Source organism: Lotus japonicus, chromosome 1 (assembly GCF_012489685.1).
Source record: "Lotus japonicus ecotype B-129 chromosome 1, LjGifu_v1.2".
NCBI classification, from domain to species: domain Eukaryota; kingdom Viridiplantae; phylum Streptophyta; class Magnoliopsida; order Fabales; family Fabaceae; genus Lotus; species Lotus japonicus.
In genome coordinates, this window is record NC_080041.1 from 81,172,507 (window position 1) to 81,190,411 (window position 17,905).

Below are 17,905 nucleotides of genomic sequence, written 5' to 3' on the forward strand. Positions count from 1 at the left end.
CATTCAATTTCTCAAAATCTATCATTCAAAAAAATTTCTCAGAATCTAAATTATTTTCCTTTCTATCATAAGAGATATTGGTATCCTAAATTATCCTTTTTATGAGGTAGATATTTTCCAAGGTTTTTCTAATCATTTCTCCTTTTCCCTCTCATTACTATCCCAACCATTCAACTTTTTCCCTTTACCCAAATCCTCTCCACGTGCCACTGATAATTCATGATAACCCAAATATGAATAAATATATTAATTTGATTAGGCCAATCAAGTAGTTTCAAAGTAAAATAAAGTGATCGCCCTAAAAAAAATATAAAATAAAATGAAATTATTAGATTAAAAATAATGAAACTATAGATATCCTTTTCTCATTTTGAAACCATAAATCTTATCATAAACCCAATCTAAAATTAAAGATATAATAATCTACCATTCTGATTCATTCTTTTTATTCTGTTTCAAGATTTACTTTGGAAGTAAATTTAGTAAGAAGTAATCTCGGTAAATCTTAGATAATTAGAGCAAATCTTTTAAAATTCGGTTTCAAGATAAAATAACACAATAAAATAGAAACTATCAAACAAATTGACACGTGGAATTTGCTATCTAACAAATTGACATGTGGAATTTAGTAAGGAGTAATCTTAGTAAATCTAAAATAATTAGGGCAAATCTTTTAAAATTATGCTTCAAGATAAAATAACACAACAAAAAAAGAAACTATTTAACAAATTGACACGTGAAATTTGCTATCTAACAAATTGACACGTGGAATTTTTATGTAAAAATATCATTATTATTTTTGTAACATTAAAAAATATAAAACTATACAAAAAGTATCATTATCTTTTTTAATTTTCAAACAATCATTATCTTCTAAACTAATTGATTGAAATTATGTTAAATTCCAAAAAAAAAATCATATGAAATATCAACCGAATGCAATTAGTTATAAAAAATATGGCATTGTTGCATCTGCCATCAACCCCTCTTACCTATGGAAGTATTGTAAAGTAATGAAATTAACCACCAACATGAGTTTACAAAATGTTAATCCTCTTCTTCAAGCCGAGGAAATAAGGGAATTCAAAGATTGGATTCTTCAAGTGGGAGATGGTACAACCAAGACAATTGATGGTGATGACTCAATTATTGAGATTCCTCCAAATTTGTTGATTGGATAGTGTGAAGATCCTTTGCTTTCATTAGTAAACTTTGCTTATCCCAATGTTCGGGCTAATTTGGAAAATCATTCATATTTTTTATTTCCGAGTTATGTTTTTTTAGCTTTGTTCATTCATCAACCATGGTTGTTTACGCGCATCTTTATCACGATCATTCGTTTCCACCAATCATTCGTTTCCACCAATCATGTGCTGAACAACTTGAGAAATCGAATAAGGTTAGTTCCTATTCTGTTTTTTCATAATCTTTTGTTTTTTCCAAATTTATTTTATGATTGTAATCTTTTAACTTCTTATATAGTAATATTTCAGGACTCTAATTTTAGTGATCGAGGTTAAATCTTTGGTTCAAGGGTGTAAAAGCAAGTTTTTTTAATAACATAATCGTTATTATAATTGGTCTTTTTTCAAATTGTTTTTTTTTCCTTCATAAGTAATCAATTAGTTTTCATATTTAATACATAATCAAACTTCGCCGTGCAGCGCACGGGTAAAAACACTAGTTGTATTATACAAACTTATCCATCAATCAACTCTTAAACATTAAAATGATGAATTATTTAATCCACTTATAGATGATGGATAATGTCTTATGAGATTATGACGTATAAGCCATTTGAAATCATTTAATCTACTGTCACAACCACCATCACTATCATCACCCTCCACTGCCTCCACCGCCACCACCCTTTGCCTCTGAAATTGCTGCCCTCAATATTGCGACTACCACCAATACCACCACCATCCACCACCACTGCTACTGCTACTGCTACTGCCACTGCCGCCACCACCACTCATCCACAACCACCACCCTTCACTAATACCACCATTTTTTTGAAAAGCAAAAGAAACTAATACCACCATTGTTGTCGCCATCACGATCCTTTGCCACCGCCATTGACTACAACATTGTCACCACCACAACCAACTCTACCACTGCCTCACAATCCCCTCAATCATGCTCCACCACTATCGTCGTCACTTCCACCATTGTCTCTTTACTACCATTGTAGCCACCACCACCACTACTACCCACCACTATTGTCATCTCTATCACCACCACTACCACTTTCCACCACCACCATCTACCAAATGTATAATTGTACTATTTTAAACGATATGATAAGTTATACAATATATGACCAAACTATGTAAGTAAATTAAATTTTATCAATTCTTATTCTATCATATCTAGTACTATAATGACTAATATCATCGGGTTTAATACTATAAAATATATCAAACGAGTCTAACTAAATATTTTAACAGTTGATTTGATTTTGAGTAGAGTAATGATATATACACACCTCATTTTTAAAACACTTCATTTTCACCTCTTTTTGTTTCTATCTCTCTCCTCTTACCATCTATCACATCTCATACTTTCTCTCTCTTACTTTTCATTTTCTTCCCATCTCTCTCATCATTCCATCTCTTCCACCTCAAAAGAGAGGTGTGTAAGTAACATTACTCAGTATCATTAATTCTGTAAAAGAAAACTGTTATAACTTTATCCTTTTAATATTTCCTTTTAAGAAGACTGTAATTTGAGTTCAAAAAGAAGACTGTAATTTGACAAACTAAATGTTAAAAGGTAATGTTAAAAATGTAACCAAAAAAATTGTTAAAATAATAAATTTATTTGTGATCGAGAGTGCATGAGATTGAGATCCCTTTTTAGAACCTGCTGTTCTTCCATAGAAACCCGCGCCAACAGAGCGCGCTATATCATACCCAATGCGCAGTGCGCACCTTTACACTTGTGTGTCTTAAAACTCTCTGTCAAAAGCTTCACGTGTGACATCACTAGAAAGGGTGCGCATCATGCCACCCGTGTCCGTTAGCTAATGAACACCATATTATTTCATTTTCCCACCACCTACTGCAATATCCCAACTCCAAGCTACAATTCTCTTCAAAACTAACCAACCAGAGCTCACAAACACGTTCTGAATCTCGATTGAAATCTCCATGTAAGTCTCAAACCAAATCGCGCATTGAATCAAAGGTTTGTTTTCCAATTTCCATGGTGCTCAATTCAGGATCAGAAAGCGTAGAACACAATTTCTAACTTCCTGCTATATTACATTACATTACATTACATATGGTACTTCATTTCATAGTTCAATTGGTTGATAGTTGCAAGCACACACGCATCATCGAGCGTTGCGGTTGAGAATTGGAGAACGAGAAGAGGAAGAAGAGATAGCTACGACGGTAGTGACGGAAAGTGTTTTGTGATTTGCACGTGATTGCGTTGTCTTTTCTGGCGAGAAGCTCGTGACTAGTGGCGGTTTGTGAAAATGCCTCACAGAACCACATACATTTTCCCGCGTCATTTTCCTGAGGGAGGGTTAGATCACGAGAAGGAGAAGCTTGTCAACTCAATCAGATCACAAACTTTCGGCGTTGAAACCGACCCTTCCAAAAAGCCACTCTCGTCGTCCTCAACCACCGGAAACCACGCCGTCCGCGTCTCCTCCGGCAAGCGCTCCGCCGTCTCCGACCTGTTCGCCACCGGCGATAAGCTCCGGCACAGACACAAGCAGGTTGCAGCCTTCTGCGACTGGTTGACAGACAAAAGAGAAGATCGCGACCTTCTACTTCCACCGCCGGAGAAGGAGACCGCCGTCGACCGGAGATTTGACCGGCAGGTTTCACTTCCGAGGCTATCGAGCGGGAGTAGCAGCTATGCTGGGAGCTTGTTCTCCGGGACGACGCTGGACGGCAATTTCTCCAGCGGCATTAAGGAGGAAACGCCGTCGTCGTCTCGGCTCTCCACCATTAACACTGCAACAGCGAGGAGGCAGAAGGAGGTGGAAGAAAGCGAAGAAGAAACATTGGCGAAGAAGTGTAAAGAGAGCTACATGTTGCAGCGTACATTAGCAAATCGGCTCACATTTTTGGCTAGTCTCGTGACAGAGCCTATTCTCCCTCCTTGCACTGAAACATGGGATGCTGATTCGGTTTCTTATCGTCTATGGGTATGTATGAACACACACAGCATTTAAGAGAAATATATGATGATGAATCAATGTTGTTCATCAATTTTGTTTTTGGGGTTAGGTGAGTGGGTGCTTGTCATACTCAGACAAGATATCTGATGGCTTTTACAACATATTGGGGATGAATCCATATCTGTGGGTGATGTGCAATGATGTCGAGGAAGGTAGACGGATACCGACTTTAATGGCGCTTAAAGTTGTTGAACCCAGTGAGACTTCTATGGAGGTGGTGCTTGTTGATGGACATGAGGACTCTCGGCTGAAGCTGCTTCACGATAAAGCACAAGAGCTGTATTGTGCTTCTGAGAACAGCTTGGTGCTGGTGGAACAGCTAGGAAAACTTGTTGCCATATATATGGGGTATACATACAAGGGGAGAGTATATAGAACAATCTCTTGTATTGTCCTTGTTCTTTGAATGTGAATAAATGTTTTTTTTTACCACTTTTTGTTTATGTATTTTTTGAATCTATGAAGGGGTACGTTCCCGGCGGAGCAAGGAGATCTCCACAAGTGTTGGAAGTTGGTTAGTAAGAAGTTGAGGAGTTTTCAAAAGTGTGTTGTGCTTCCCATTGGCAGCCTATCTGCTGGGCTTTGTAGGCATCGGGCAATTCTTTTCAAGGTGACAATAGTGATACTTCTACCGAATTACTGCTTCTTATTGTCAAAGAACATTTTGGTTCTATAAGAATATTGTTGAGCATGCATGGATACACGAACGTGGTGCACAATGTTGCCTGGGGTTGTTTTGTACTGAGTTGGATGCATTAGTGTTTCTAGAAAGGCTTATTACAAAACAGTTATTCATTATTGCTGTCAATTGAATGCAGAGGTTGGCAGATTACATAGGTTTGCCGTGTCGCATAGCTCGGGGCTGCAAGTATTGTGCTGCAGATCATAGATCCTCTTGCCTTGTTAAGATTAAAGATGACAAGCATCTCTCAAGGTTAGCACAAAAGTTCCACTTTGGCCCTCATTTTAGCTTTGTCATCCATATTTTGGTAATAATGCCCAACAGAACATCTCTATCCCTAAAATTAAATGGCTATGCTCTATGTGTATCATAATTACGTGAGTCCCATTAGTACTCTTAACCGTTTTTAATTTTATTGTTAATCTGCTTTTTATGTTTGTGTTCATCTTGATTTCAAAGGCTTTAAGCATTTTCCACAAGTCGTATTGATATTGATATTACCTCTTCTGTTTTTGCTTGCTCATATTAGGACTTTGGCATGCGGTTGGTGCGGTTAACGCTGTAGATAAGTTAGTCAGGCATTTACTTCATGCTAATGGTGTTTTTCCTTTTTTTATTGTTTGACAGGGAATACGTAGTTGACCTGGTTGGGGAACCAGGAAATGTCCATGGGCCAGATTCCTCAATTAATGGAGCATATATTTCTTCAATGCCTTCCCTATTTCAAATTTCTCATTTAAAAGAATTACAATCACCATATATGGATGGTGCAACATGTTCTCAAACTATGAGTTTCAATCACACTTCTGTTAATCCTGAAAGACATCTGAATTCAGGTATATTGTGCTTTGCTTACCTGGAAAGTTGAGCTTCAAATTGTTTGGAAGTACTTCAAGGAAACATCCTGTGTAGCTATACATCAATTCTTGGACCTTCAGAATTCATAGTACTTAAACTTATTTTCTGTTGGGCATTAATTTTTCCACATGTTTGCTTTCCTATCAATTATACTTTCTAAAAATATGTACATTATCCAAATGATGTCCATGCACATTGCGCACACTACTGTGAGCATATGACTTGATCTATATTTACTTCATCAAATCAGTTTTGACCCTAAATGCTCATTTTTCTTCACCATAAAAGTCGTCCTTCTTTTGTACTTTGTCTTTACTCCTAGTCCTAACTTTCCATAGTATATGCATTTTAGAGCTACTTTCAGATATTTTCCCTCCTTCTCAAGCTTATGGAGCATCTTTGTTTCTTGAGTTTTAGATTTTAACCCTTTAGGAACAGGGTGACCTATGCTCTTGTGGCTCTGTTTTCGTAAATCTTGTATCATAGAGGATTTCTAGTTTAAAGCCGGTCTTAGCTGTTATCCAATGATCTGTGCAGGCTTTGGACATAATGATCAACCAGTTAAAGAAACTGATTTGCTGAAAAATCAAAAGGGCCCCAATTACGCTTCAGTTGATCAAAGCTGTGAAGGAACCGTACCACCTCTAGTTCCTTTTTGTTTAAAGGGGAATGAAGAAGAATGTGCAGTTCTAGGTTCAATCTTGCCTACCATTGATGAAGATGTTTCTAAAGCTCCTTGTTTTGCCGGTGAAGCATCATCACATGAAAATCCAAGGCTTACTGAAGATGCAGTTGTAGTACAAGAAATTTCCGACAATGAGATCATAGTAACTGGAAGTTGTGTGGTAAAAAGTACTTTCAAACAATGTATATTGAATTCATCCTGCCAATCAGCACTGGTACAGGTAGACAGCATAATTGGAAATCAGGGCTGTTTATCAGCTGGGAATGTTCCGAGATATGTGAATCTTGAACCATCACTTGCAATGGACTGGCTTGAGATATCGTGGGATGATTTGCGAATTAAAGAGCGTGTTGGTGCTGGTATTTTTTCTGCTTACCCCTTTTCTTCTTCATGAATCCATATAACTTCAATATCATGGACTTCTTTCTGCAGTAGATGATTCTAAATGCTGCTGTCCTTTTCAATATGCAGGCTCATTTGGGACAGTGCACCATGCTGAATGGCATGGATCAGTAAGTGTCAATATGCATACTGAATTTTTTGTAAAACAGGCACATTTGAGTAAATAAGTGTAGCTTGCTGATGTCTTCATGCTGCGTTGTTTCTTAATCTGTTCGGTTGCAATTGGATTAGTGACATTTAACCACCATAATGAGTTGATTATATGGAACATAACTATTTACGTGTCTCATGTTGGCTCAATGTATATATTTAGATAATTTTATTTTATAAATTGCAGGATGTTGCAGTCAAGGTTTTAACTGTTCAAGATTTCCATGATGATCAGCTGAAGGAGTTTCTTAGAGAGGTGTGTTACTAGGTGCCTCTTTATTGCATTGTTTATGACTTAGATCATGTTAACTAGGTGAAATTTGTTACCATAGGCAAGACATCATATTACTGTTAGCTGATGATAGATTATCCTCAGCTGGAAACTAAATTCCTTTTGTCTAGTGTCTACTGTCTTATACTTTGTCTTTTATGCCCTATTCTCTTTTAGACAAATCTCTCTTTCACAAAAAAGTCCTCTATTTCTATTGTTTTTTCTTGTCTTGTGCTAGTGTTAGCCATATCTATTATTGTTGTTCGTGTATAACTGTATATTGCCTTTTCAGTTTCCCTATTTTCTTGTTCGTTGCCTTGTTTCTGACACACAATGTCCAAGTGTTGTTTTATCTTGGGTGGAAATTATTACATTTACTGAGGCTATACCATGTTTATTCAATGTAATATTCCAATTTGTGTCACTTTATATGCACACCTTCACTCCTGCTCCTGCATCAATAGCAGCATTTCTGTTCAGCTGGGTTCATGCAGGACTTGTATATCTCTTCAGTTCAATTATGCACACCTGTTTTCTGTACCGATAGGTTTTTTCCACCTTGTTGGAGAACACTGGACTGTGAAAATGATTCATCTTGTATTAAGTTACAGTCACTGCACTTCTCCATCTAGAATAACATTTCTGTATGCCATAAATAATTATTCAAGTTGGTTGTGCATTGTAACAATCACAACATTGAATGGTTTATGCAGCACAATAAGTTAATGAGTTCTGGGTTGTACTGCCTTGGTTAAAACTTGTATGCTTCTGTTGTGCTATACTAGTTTGTATATAATGAGATTTAAATCCGTTTTATGAAACTCGCTTCTATTTCCTCTTTTCATTTAAGGGGGTAAAAGCAGCTAGTTATATCCAAGTTGTTATTGGCATTGCTTCAGGTTGCAATAATGAAACGTGTTCGGCACCCAAATGTGGTGCTCTTCATGGGTGCAGTTACGAAATGTCCCCATCTGTCAATAGTGACAGAGTATTTGCCTAGGTGAGACAATCAACTTCATGTCATAATAATATTAAGATACTTTTCCTACATAATTAAATGCCTTATTACATAATTAAATGCCTTACAGTTGCTGTTTTCTGGTATATTTGTGGCAGGGGTAGTTTATATCGTCTGATACATAGGCCGGCATCTGGTGAAATACTGGATCACAGAAGAAGATTACGGATGGCTTTGGATGTGGTTTGTTCCAGATATTATTATTTTGTTACACGAATTGTTTTTATTTTGTGCACGATTTATATTATTTGTCTGAAATCTGAATGCAGGCTAAAGGGATCAATTATCTCCATTGCCTGAAACCTCCAATTGTGCACTGGGATCTCAAATCTCCAAACTTGCTAGTTGACAAAAATTGGACAGTGAAGGTGGAATGAGACCAATTTAACAGTTTACTATGAGATATTTAAACATTTTGTGCAAGTGAATGATTTCTTTTTCATTTCATGCTTAGGTTTGTGATTTTGGATTGTCCAGATTTAAGGCAAACACTTTCATACCGTCAAAATCTGTTGCTGGAACAGTTAAGTCTCTGACTTTGTGTTCATAAGCACAACCATATCTAGTCCACTTGTTATATTTTTCTTCACAAGTTTCATTTCTACTTCACGGCACCTCATTCTGAATCAGTGTGTAACTCTATTTTTAGCCCGAGTGGATGGCTCCAGAATTTCTTCGCGGAGAACCTTCAAATGAGAAATCTGATGTATACAGTTTTGGAGTTATCTTGTGGGAACTCGTGACCATGCAACAACCATGGAGTGGACTTAGCCCTCCACAGGTAAACCTAATGGGGATTTATGCTCTAAATTGTAAATATTCGAAGCCAAGTATTTTTACTTAATGTGTTTACTTGTACAGTATTAGAGGACCATTTGCAAGAATTTTTTAATTTAAAGGACATATAATGGAGAGGTATATATGTGAACTTGCACATTTCAAGCAAATGCTTGGCATAAAGGAAACTTGAAGTTTTACTGAGAGATTTTGTAAAGTAATAATCACCATGTAAACCCTCAGGTGATTGGAGCTGTTGCTTTCCAGAATAGGAGGCTTGCTATCCCTTCAAACATTTCCCCAGCTTTGGCCTCCCTCATGGAATCTTGTTGGGCTGAGTAAGTGTTTGTTATGTCATACTTCTTTTGTATTTTGTCACATGTTTGTGCCATTTGGTCCAGTTTTATTAGAAAATTGTATTTAACTTATTTTTGGGTGTTCTATGAGCTCTCATAAATGTATTACTAACAATTATGATTTTTTACTGAGAAAGTATGGTATGGTTCTGTGATTGATATTATTTGGAAATTTCAATTAAAATATTCTGATATGATTTTTTAGAGAGGGAATTCAAAATTTTGAAATCCTGTTCTTCATTCCTGGCAATAATGTAGAGTTTTAACAGTGAAATTTAATTTTGGATCTCCATGTGTAATAAACTTTCGACACCATTGTAGAAAAGATGATAGAGTTTCATCTTAGGTAGTTTGGACATGTGTAGAGAAGACATGTAATGGTTAGTTAGGAGGGTAGATAGTCATAGAGTAATTTTCACAGGTAGAGAGAGACCTTGAATGATTAAACTTGATTCGTGACAGTCTTTATGGTGTTGTTTGATCCATATGATCGATCCCACTTACTGGGAAAGGATTGTTTGTTATTACTGTTTAGAAGGTGGAAATCTTCCTGGTTAATTTCTGAACAGAGCATCCTCAGGCGATTCTCAAACAAGAATAAGCCAACAATTGAAACAATCAGACTGAACTTCCATGGAGTAGAATAAGTGTTGCTTTGTTATGAGTGTTGCCTCATAAATATAGCTTTTATAGCATTTCTTACTTCAACTCTTGCATGGAGACTAGAGATCCCTGTGCAGATTCCTTGCCAGTTTCACAGATAAACCAGCATATTTCAAGCATTATCTTTCTATGTTAACTACTTCTTTTCAAATGTTTCTAAACATTGACATGTTTCTGGTGTTTGCTTATTTACTTTGCAGTGACCCTGGTCAACGCCCATCTTTTGCTGATATAGTTGAGTCACTAAAGAAGCTGCTGAAGTCCCCAACAGAGATGATAAAAATGGGTACTGATACATAAGGAGCACACAATGCATAATTGGTTTCCTTGTCACTATAATTTCTTGCTGTTGTATAGAAACGTTGATTAACAAGTAACTCCACCCTTGTTTGTCATATATTCTCTAATTAACAGACTCATTTCAGGAGGGCACGAAAAGCCATCTAGTCTAGTAAATGGAACTTCAACCGCACAAATATGTGCTACCTGTATCTTATGGGAAATACATTCACAAATAAACTCATGACCTCAAGCTCTTTAATGGAGTATGGACAGCTTGCAGTAATATGGGATCTATGTTTTGTAAAAAAGGCAGTTGTTAAAAATATGATTATTTCGAAAGTCTTGCTAAGTTGTAAGTATTGTGTTATCTTTACTAAGCATGGAGTTGAATCCTGGTTTACCTTGTTCTTTCAGTACTAGTCTGCTTTGCAGATTAGGTATTTTGTAAGGGGTCTATTTATTTTTAGATTTTGATGGGGTCATGGATCTGATGAAAATAAGATTCATTTAATATTTGAAAATGCTTTAAAAGTACATTTAAATATTTTTGTTTAGCTTATATAGTCAAATTTATGTGAAAATATGCTTGATATATTTTATACTCAAGAATCATTTTATTTAACCAAAGAGGAAGCAAATTACTGTTTCTCGAAATTTACCAATTTTTTTATTTAGCCAAAAATGAAAAAAAAATTATGTTTCTCGAAATTATTTCATTTCACCTGTACGTGTTTACCAAACAACAGTTGCAATTTTCACCAAACAACAATGAATTGTCGAAACACAGTTCTCTGCCGCAAGTTTGTTAGCAACACAAACAATTATAGGCCTTTGTTTCTTTAGGTATTAGGTAAGAGTGAAAGAGAAATTTTTGGTAACTAATTGTTTGGCATGACAAAGAAGTTTGAGGAAAGAATAAAAATGAATGAGACTCTAATCCCTTCTCTTTTCAAATTCATGGAAAGTTGACCATTTTTTTATAATTGATAAGTATTGTGCAATTAACTTTAATAATTACTAAAATACAAATGTTACGTATGCTAGCAGACCAATAAGTGTGTGTTTATTTATCTATTGGATTGGATTAGATGTGAATGTGCCAACAACTTTGTTCAACCGGAAGTCGAATCTGCTTTCAATTGCACACCAAATACACTCTAATCCTTCTGGACAATCGGAAGGATGAGTTGCTTTAACACAACAAATTTGTAAGAACATTTAGATAACACTTTTTGAAGAATGTAAAGACAGATGCTTGGTTAAAAGGGAATATCATTTCATTGTTACAAAAATATGGGTTTTCTAAATGGCTCAATAATTTGAGACCAGATGAGTAACTATGTCACACTTTCAGTAAAGGCGTTGACTCGAATGACTGCTGAAAACACGAGAGGAATCATGTTCTTTCTACCCCATCTCATGGGTCAAATTGATCAAATTAGAAACCGAAACCATAAGATTGGGACTGAATCAAATTACAAACTGAACAATAATATTAGCGCAACTGATAATATTCAAAATCATGCAGAGTTATACACTTATACACAAAAGAGGAAATAAAGTTACTCTCCAAATTTTTAGGCTCTTAAACCACCCCACTTTTGCTTTGTATCACTATCACAGTTGCAGTTTTCTCCCTTTATTTCCACTAGATTTACGCTAAAACTCAAAACAGAAATGCAAGTACAAGTCGAATTCAAAGATCAATGCAACTGAATCTCAAAGTTCATTCATACCAACCAAATTCAACTATGAAGAAGCAGAACTCAACCGTTTGAGCGCTTCCTGAGCAGCAGAAAGCTCCGGCTCCAACTGCAACGCCTCCTGGTACGCCTTCTTCGCCTCCTCCTCCATCTTCTTCCCTTCATAGCACTCCCCTAACAAACTCCAAGCCTTCACGTTCCTCGGACTGAGTTTCACCGACTCGGTCAAATCCGCCAGCGCCGGGTCAACCTTCCCGCGCTGACTCGTCGCGAGTTTCAACTCGCCTCTCTTAAGCAGCGCATCTCCCCGCTCGCCGCTAGCTAGCGATCCGGCGGCGAGCGGTGAGAGCGCCGCATCAAGCGATTCCAAAGCGGAGGTTCTGAATCCCTGTAGATCGAGAACCATCGCTTTGAGAAGGTAAGCCGCGGCGTCTTTCGGATCGAGCGCGATGGCTTTCTCGGCTTCGGCTAAGGCTTCTTTAGCGAGGGAGGTGGTGGCGGATCTGGTTCGGGCGTTGGAGGATCTGGCTTGTGCGAGGAGCTGAGCGCCTTTGACGAAGTGGCGCTTGGCGTCGACGCTGGCTCGGTTTTGGAATCGGAGCTTGGCGAATAGCCGCTGTGGGATGCCGTAGATGCCGAGGAAGACGAAGATGAAGAGGAAAATCATGAAGATTTGTAAACCGATGTCGCGCATCATCACTTGTCTCTCGTCCATATCCATATCGTTTCTTCTTCTGAGTTTCTGGGTTTCTGAGTTTCTGACTCGGTGGGAGGGTGTGGAGTGATATGGGGGAGAAGGAAGGGATTTAAGAAGAAGGAAGAAAGAGGCTCAGACATTATTGAACTTGACCTCTTGGCGTAGACCTCAGCCGCCCTGCTTTACTTTTTTTTATTATTTTATCCGAAAACTAAAATAATACTAATTATTTTCAGTTCTGGATTTATTTATTTATTTTTGTTAACATTTGGAATCTAATCCTGAATTTATTATACCAATGCGCATGCGACTACTCTAGAGAGCATTACTCATCAAAAAAAATATCTGTCGTATTATTTTGTCCCAATTTATGACCACAATTCACATTAATGAGACTAATATTTGAGACTCGAAGATTCATTACCTATAACCTGTGCTACACTTTGTTGGACTATCTCCTTTTTTTTTTTTAGTTTGATGGTACAGCATGACAAACAACCATAAAATTAATTCATTGAGAAGTCATGTTTAGTGAATAAACATCTCCTAACAACTTGATAGCCCAATAGTTAAATCTTATTTGTGACTATATGGTTACATATCACTTTTTTTTATTTCTTAATACTAAGTATGTTGTTTACATTTTTAGTGGTGGTAGATCCATAAATGTATGTAAGACTATCAAAAAATAAAAGATCCATAAATGTATTTGTTTAAATGGATGTTGTCATTTTACTGTGAGTCATGTTAAAAATTGATTTACAAATAAATCATATATTTACAATTAAAGTTAATTATTTGCTAAAATTAATTTACGAAGATATTTTTATTTGTGAATTTCTTCTTTATCAACCATAGACAAAGCCTTATTTTTACCCATTTATTTTAACACTTCATCTTGTATCATTGTTTTTAACTTGTGTAAATCAATTCCACAAACTCAAAGTGTCAATCTTTTTCAACAAATGACATTTACAAATTTAAAATTTGTATTCTCATTTTTATAAGTATCTAACTAGTTGCGAATTACTACCGGACCAACTTCCGGTTGATTCTTGTTCTATTTTAGATGTTGCCAACATAGAATTCAAAAGTCCTACTTAAAAATATTTGTAGAAGTCGTTCAGGTGTTGACAGTGCGAAGGTGAGTGATGGTGAAGATGAGGGAAGAGGCGATCTTTGGGGGAGGTGAAATGAATAGTGACGGCTTGGGACTTAGTAAAGACTCCACCTTGTCTTTTACAAAGATTCCACCTTTTGGACATAAAATCCCCGTGCAGTCACGGGTACCAAGAGTAGTGGTTGGAATTGATAAGATGCAATGCTTGTCCTCCAATACTTGAACTCGAAGGCAATCCATTTTCTCCATTTTTTTTTGTTACAGTAGGAAAGTTAAGATGTTAAATGGGGCCATTTTCTCCATTTGGTGTAACAATGGTGTATCACTCTTTAGGAGCTGTTTATCTCCTATATAAGGCAGTCCACTTTCTCCATATGGTGCAGCATTTTTTTGTATCATTCTTTAGGAGTTGTTTATGTCCTATCGATATAAGGTAAGTAGGACTGTTCATGGTTCTCTCAGAACCGAAGCTAACCAAAAACCGAACCGAAAACCGAACCGTTAAGAACCGAACCGTTAAGAACCGAACCGAACTCGAACCTAAATTTAAAAACCGGTTCGGTAACCGAACCAAAATCTCAAAACCGGTTCGGTAACCGAACCGAACCGATATATCCATTTATCCTGTTTCCACACAACCAATAACGGATAACCAGTTAACCACAGAACCGAGAAGTGAGAACCAGTGATGAGTGAACCCTAATTTCAGCACCGCGCCTCCTGCTCCTTCCGCCGGCCGCCGCGCCACCTCCTCATTCCGGCAGCGCCTCCTCCTCCTCCTTCCGGTCGCGCCGCCGTCACCTTGAACACGGCCAGCACGGCAGAACCGCCGTCACCTTGACCACCGAGCTCAGATTCTTCCCACCAACAGCGACGTTCCAACGTAGGTGATCTGAGGTCGTAGACTCGTAGGTAAGCTTTCTATTTGTTTGAATATCTATTCATTGTAGTTTCTGATCTGGGTTTGGTTCATTTTTGCTGATTATTTGATGATTGCTTTTCTATAATCGTTTGTGATGCTCTAATTATTGGCTCAAAAACCAATTTAACTTTTGAGTTGAATTGAACTGCACCCTTAATTGTAATTAACATGTTAATAAGCTCCCTGAATGTAGCTTTCCTTTCGGTTGTTATTTGACATTGGGGGGTTGCTATATGTTATGTTATAACTTATAAGTATATATCAATTGAACATCCTAGTATTGTTTAATTATGTACCATTGTACCTAATATTGTTTTTATCTGGTAGATCTGCTTTTGATATTTAGTATTTACAGTCATGTTGAGTTCATTGTCTCATTTGCGTAAATTTGCCAGGTTGAAGTCCCAGATGCTTTGTTAGAGCTGTACTTGCTGCTGAGATTGACACAATTTCTCCTCCAGAGCTTGTGAAACAGTTTGAGCAAGTCCTAGCTGAAAAATCTCAGGTCAGTTTGATATTTAGAATGTTAATTGAATTAAAGCTGCAAAATCTCAAGTCCTAGCAGTACATTTAGAGGTATATGATGATTTTCAGCACTGATATTTTGAATGTATCAAGTTTCTTCCATTGCTATATAAATTGTTAATTTGATAATTAGAGGTATATGCTGATTTGTAGGCTGCAACACTGATATAACTTGTTCTTTTGCTGCTATTTGTGTCTTAGAATCACTATCTTTTGCTGTAATCAGTCAATGTAGTTATGTGCTTGTTGCTTTGATAAGTTGCATCATGACAATGTAGTTTTTTGAATAGATGTCGTCACCAAGTAACCAGATGGATTCCGAGTTCCAAGAAACTATGCAAGATTCAATATTTTCTACACCAGTTACTAACACTGGAGTTGATGTTACATTCCCACCACATCCTAGCACATCAACTGGCAAAAGGAAACAACCCTCAGAAGTGTGGCTCCACTTTTCACAACAACCTAATGATAAGAGAAGGGCTGCGTGTAACTACTGTGGTACTCTCATTAGTAGGAATGGAACAAGTACTATGCGGACCCATTTGACGAGATGCTTGCAATATCCAGGCAGTGAAAAAAATAAGAGAAGAAAAGATGGTCCATTTCCGCAGGCTGCAGAAGGACAAGTAGGAAGTGGCATTGTTTCTTCGCCTACGGTCTTTAAGTTTGACCAAGATATATGCCGAACAGAACTTGTGAGGATGTTTATTGCTGCTGAGCTTCCATTCCGGTTTGTCGAAAATGAAGCCTTTCGCCAGTTTCTAAGTGTTCTACAACCGCGATTTGTTGTCATTTCACGGTCTACTCTGAGGAGGGACATTGAAAAAATGTTTGTTGACGAACAAGTGAAGTTGAAAAGGTTCATGTCCAAACATTGTGGTAGGGTGTGTCTTACAACAGACACATGGACTTCTGTGCAGAATTATTGTTATATGAGTTTGACTGCGCATTTTATTGATGATGATTGGAACTTGCAGAAAAAGATTATAAACTTTCGGAAAGTTACGGGACATTCTGGAGTGGTTATAGCTAACAATGTCGAGTTGTTTCTGAATGAGTGGCAGCTAAGTCAAGTCTTGACTATAACTGTGGACAATGCTACATCTAACGATTCTGCGATTGACAAGCTTAGAAATAGTTTCTTGCCATTGAACAAGGTGATTTTGAATGGTGAGTATCTTCACATGCGTTGTTGTGCACATATACTCAACTTGATTGTCAAAGAGGGTATGAAAGAGATTGATATTTCTATTTTGAGGATTCGAAATGCTGTGAGATATATGAAGTGCTCTACTAAAAGATTTCTTAAATTCATGAGCTATGCTGAAAGTGTGCATATATCATACAAAGGTATGCTGAGTTTAGATACAGATACTAGGTGGAATTCAACATACACAATGTTGGAGGCAGCTGTACAATATGAGAAGGTTTTTGTGTTGTATGAAGCACGAGATTCCAAGTTTAAGAAAGCAATGTCAAAAGATAATGGGAAGGGTGTTCCTACATCTGCAGATTGGGACCATGTGAAGTCTATTTTGCCTTTTCTGAAAATATTTCATGCTTCCACAAAGCGCATTTCTGGTTCCTACTACGTAACCAGTAATGTGTATATGAAAGAAGTATTTTCTATCGGAAAAAAAATAAGGCAATATGAAAGTGATTACAATGCTAAAATAAGGTCAATGGCTAGCAACATGAGGAAGAAGTTTGAAAAGTATTGGGGGGACCCCGATAAAATGAATGTCTTCTTGTTGATTGCTGCTGTACTTGATCCCCAAAGTAAATTGGGCTATGTTAGCCACTTTTTGAAGTATTTCTTCGGTGATGAAATGGGGAATGAGTTGATATCAAAGATGAACTCTAGCTTGAAATCTCTATATGAGCTATATGGAGGCAAGGAAGCGGGTTCTCAAAGACAACTCGACCAAATGGATGAAGATGATGATGATGATGATGATGATGATGATGTTTATTGCATGAATTACTACAACCAAGAAACTGGATTTCGGGTTGATGCTACGTCTGAGTTGGAGAAATACTTGAATGAAGCCCGTGAGCCTTTTACTAAAGGGGTTGAGTTTGATATTCTAAGTTGGTGGAAGGTCAACTCAAGTAGACTTCCGATCCTGTCAAGAATAGCTCGAGATATATTACCTATTCCGGTCTCTACGGTAGCATCAGAATCTGCATTCAGCACTGGAGGAAGGGTGTTGAATGATTTTCGGAGCTCCCTAACTCCGAAAATGGCAGAGATGTTGATTTGTACCCAAGACTGGATGAAAGGAACACCTTTTTCCCTGGTTTCTAGTGAGGACTTTGAGGAGCTTGAGAGATTTGAGAAAGGTTAGTTTGCATCAATCTTCTGTGTGAATAGGTTTTATAAATTATTTTTGAAGTAATAAAGTATTTCACTTTTTCGCAGAGCTTGTTCAACGAGAATTGACTGCTGGTTCAGAAAATTACAACCTTTATGATGATGATGATGAGCTTTAAGTGGTATTTTCATATTGCTACCTCTTTTATTACCATTGAAAGTGTATTTTCATATTGCAATATTTTTTTTAAAGTATGGTAGATGTTGTTTGCTCTCTTG

General features: G+C 37.1%; 2 protein-coding genes across 4 annotated transcripts; one reads left to right on the forward strand and one right to left on the reverse strand.

Moving 5' to 3' along the window:
• Positions 1 to 2,921: 2,921 nt before the first annotated feature.
• LOC130719495 (serine/threonine-protein kinase CTR1) lies at positions 2,922 to 10,886 on the forward strand. Of its 3 annotated transcripts, none has more exons than XM_057570125.1 (16): positions 2,922 to 3,189; positions 3,305 to 4,165; positions 4,248 to 4,546; positions 4,664 to 4,808; positions 5,017 to 5,132; positions 5,508 to 5,716; positions 6,276 to 6,782; positions 6,895 to 6,935; positions 7,163 to 7,231; positions 8,146 to 8,246; positions 8,363 to 8,447; positions 8,534 to 8,632; positions 8,719 to 8,787; positions 8,914 to 9,045; positions 9,285 to 9,379; positions 10,261 to 10,886. In XM_057570125.1, exons 2-16 carry the CDS (start codon positions 3,485 to 3,487, stop codon positions 10,358 to 10,360), a joined length of 2,748 nt encoding a protein of 915 aa, XP_057426108.1. In that variant the 5' UTR covers positions 2,922 to 3,189; positions 3,305 to 3,484; the 3' UTR covers positions 10,361 to 10,886. The 3 variants fall into 3 exon arrangements, with proteins under 3 accessions (XP_057426108.1, XP_057426104.1, XP_057426110.1); XM_057570121.1 differs by having other exon boundaries at positions 3,321 to 4,165; XM_057570127.1 differs by having other exon boundaries at positions 2,922 to 3,154; positions 3,321 to 4,165.
• A 931-nt stretch (positions 10,887 to 11,817) lies between these two features.
• LOC130719509 (uncharacterized) lies at positions 11,818 to 12,878 on the reverse strand. The gene has a single exon (XM_057570133.1). The coding sequence runs from the start codon at positions 12,764 to 12,766 to the stop codon at positions 12,092 to 12,094; it is 675 nt and encodes a 224-aa protein (XP_057426116.1). The 5' UTR covers positions 12,767 to 12,878; the 3' UTR covers positions 11,818 to 12,091.
• Between the last annotated feature and the right edge of the window lie 5,027 nt (positions 12,879 to 17,905).

Bases quoted from the DNA above. Each gene is read 5' to 3' on its own strand.
- LOC130719495 (XM_057570125.1), top strand. From the start codon at position 3,485: ATGCCTCACAGAACCACATACATTTTCCCGCGTCATTTTCCTGAGGGA. The intron at 8,448-8,533 runs GTTTGTTCCAGA...ATCTGAATGCAG, and splicing joins TACGGATGGCTTTGGATGTG to GCTAAAGGGATCAATTATCT. The intron at 8,633-8,718 runs GTGGAATGAGAC...TTTCATGCTTAG, and splicing joins ACAAAAATTGGACAGTGAAG to GTTTGTGATTTTGGATTGTC.
- LOC130719509 (XM_057570133.1), bottom strand. From the start codon at position 12,766: ATGGATATGGACGAGAGACAAGTGATGATGCGCGACATCGGTTTACAA.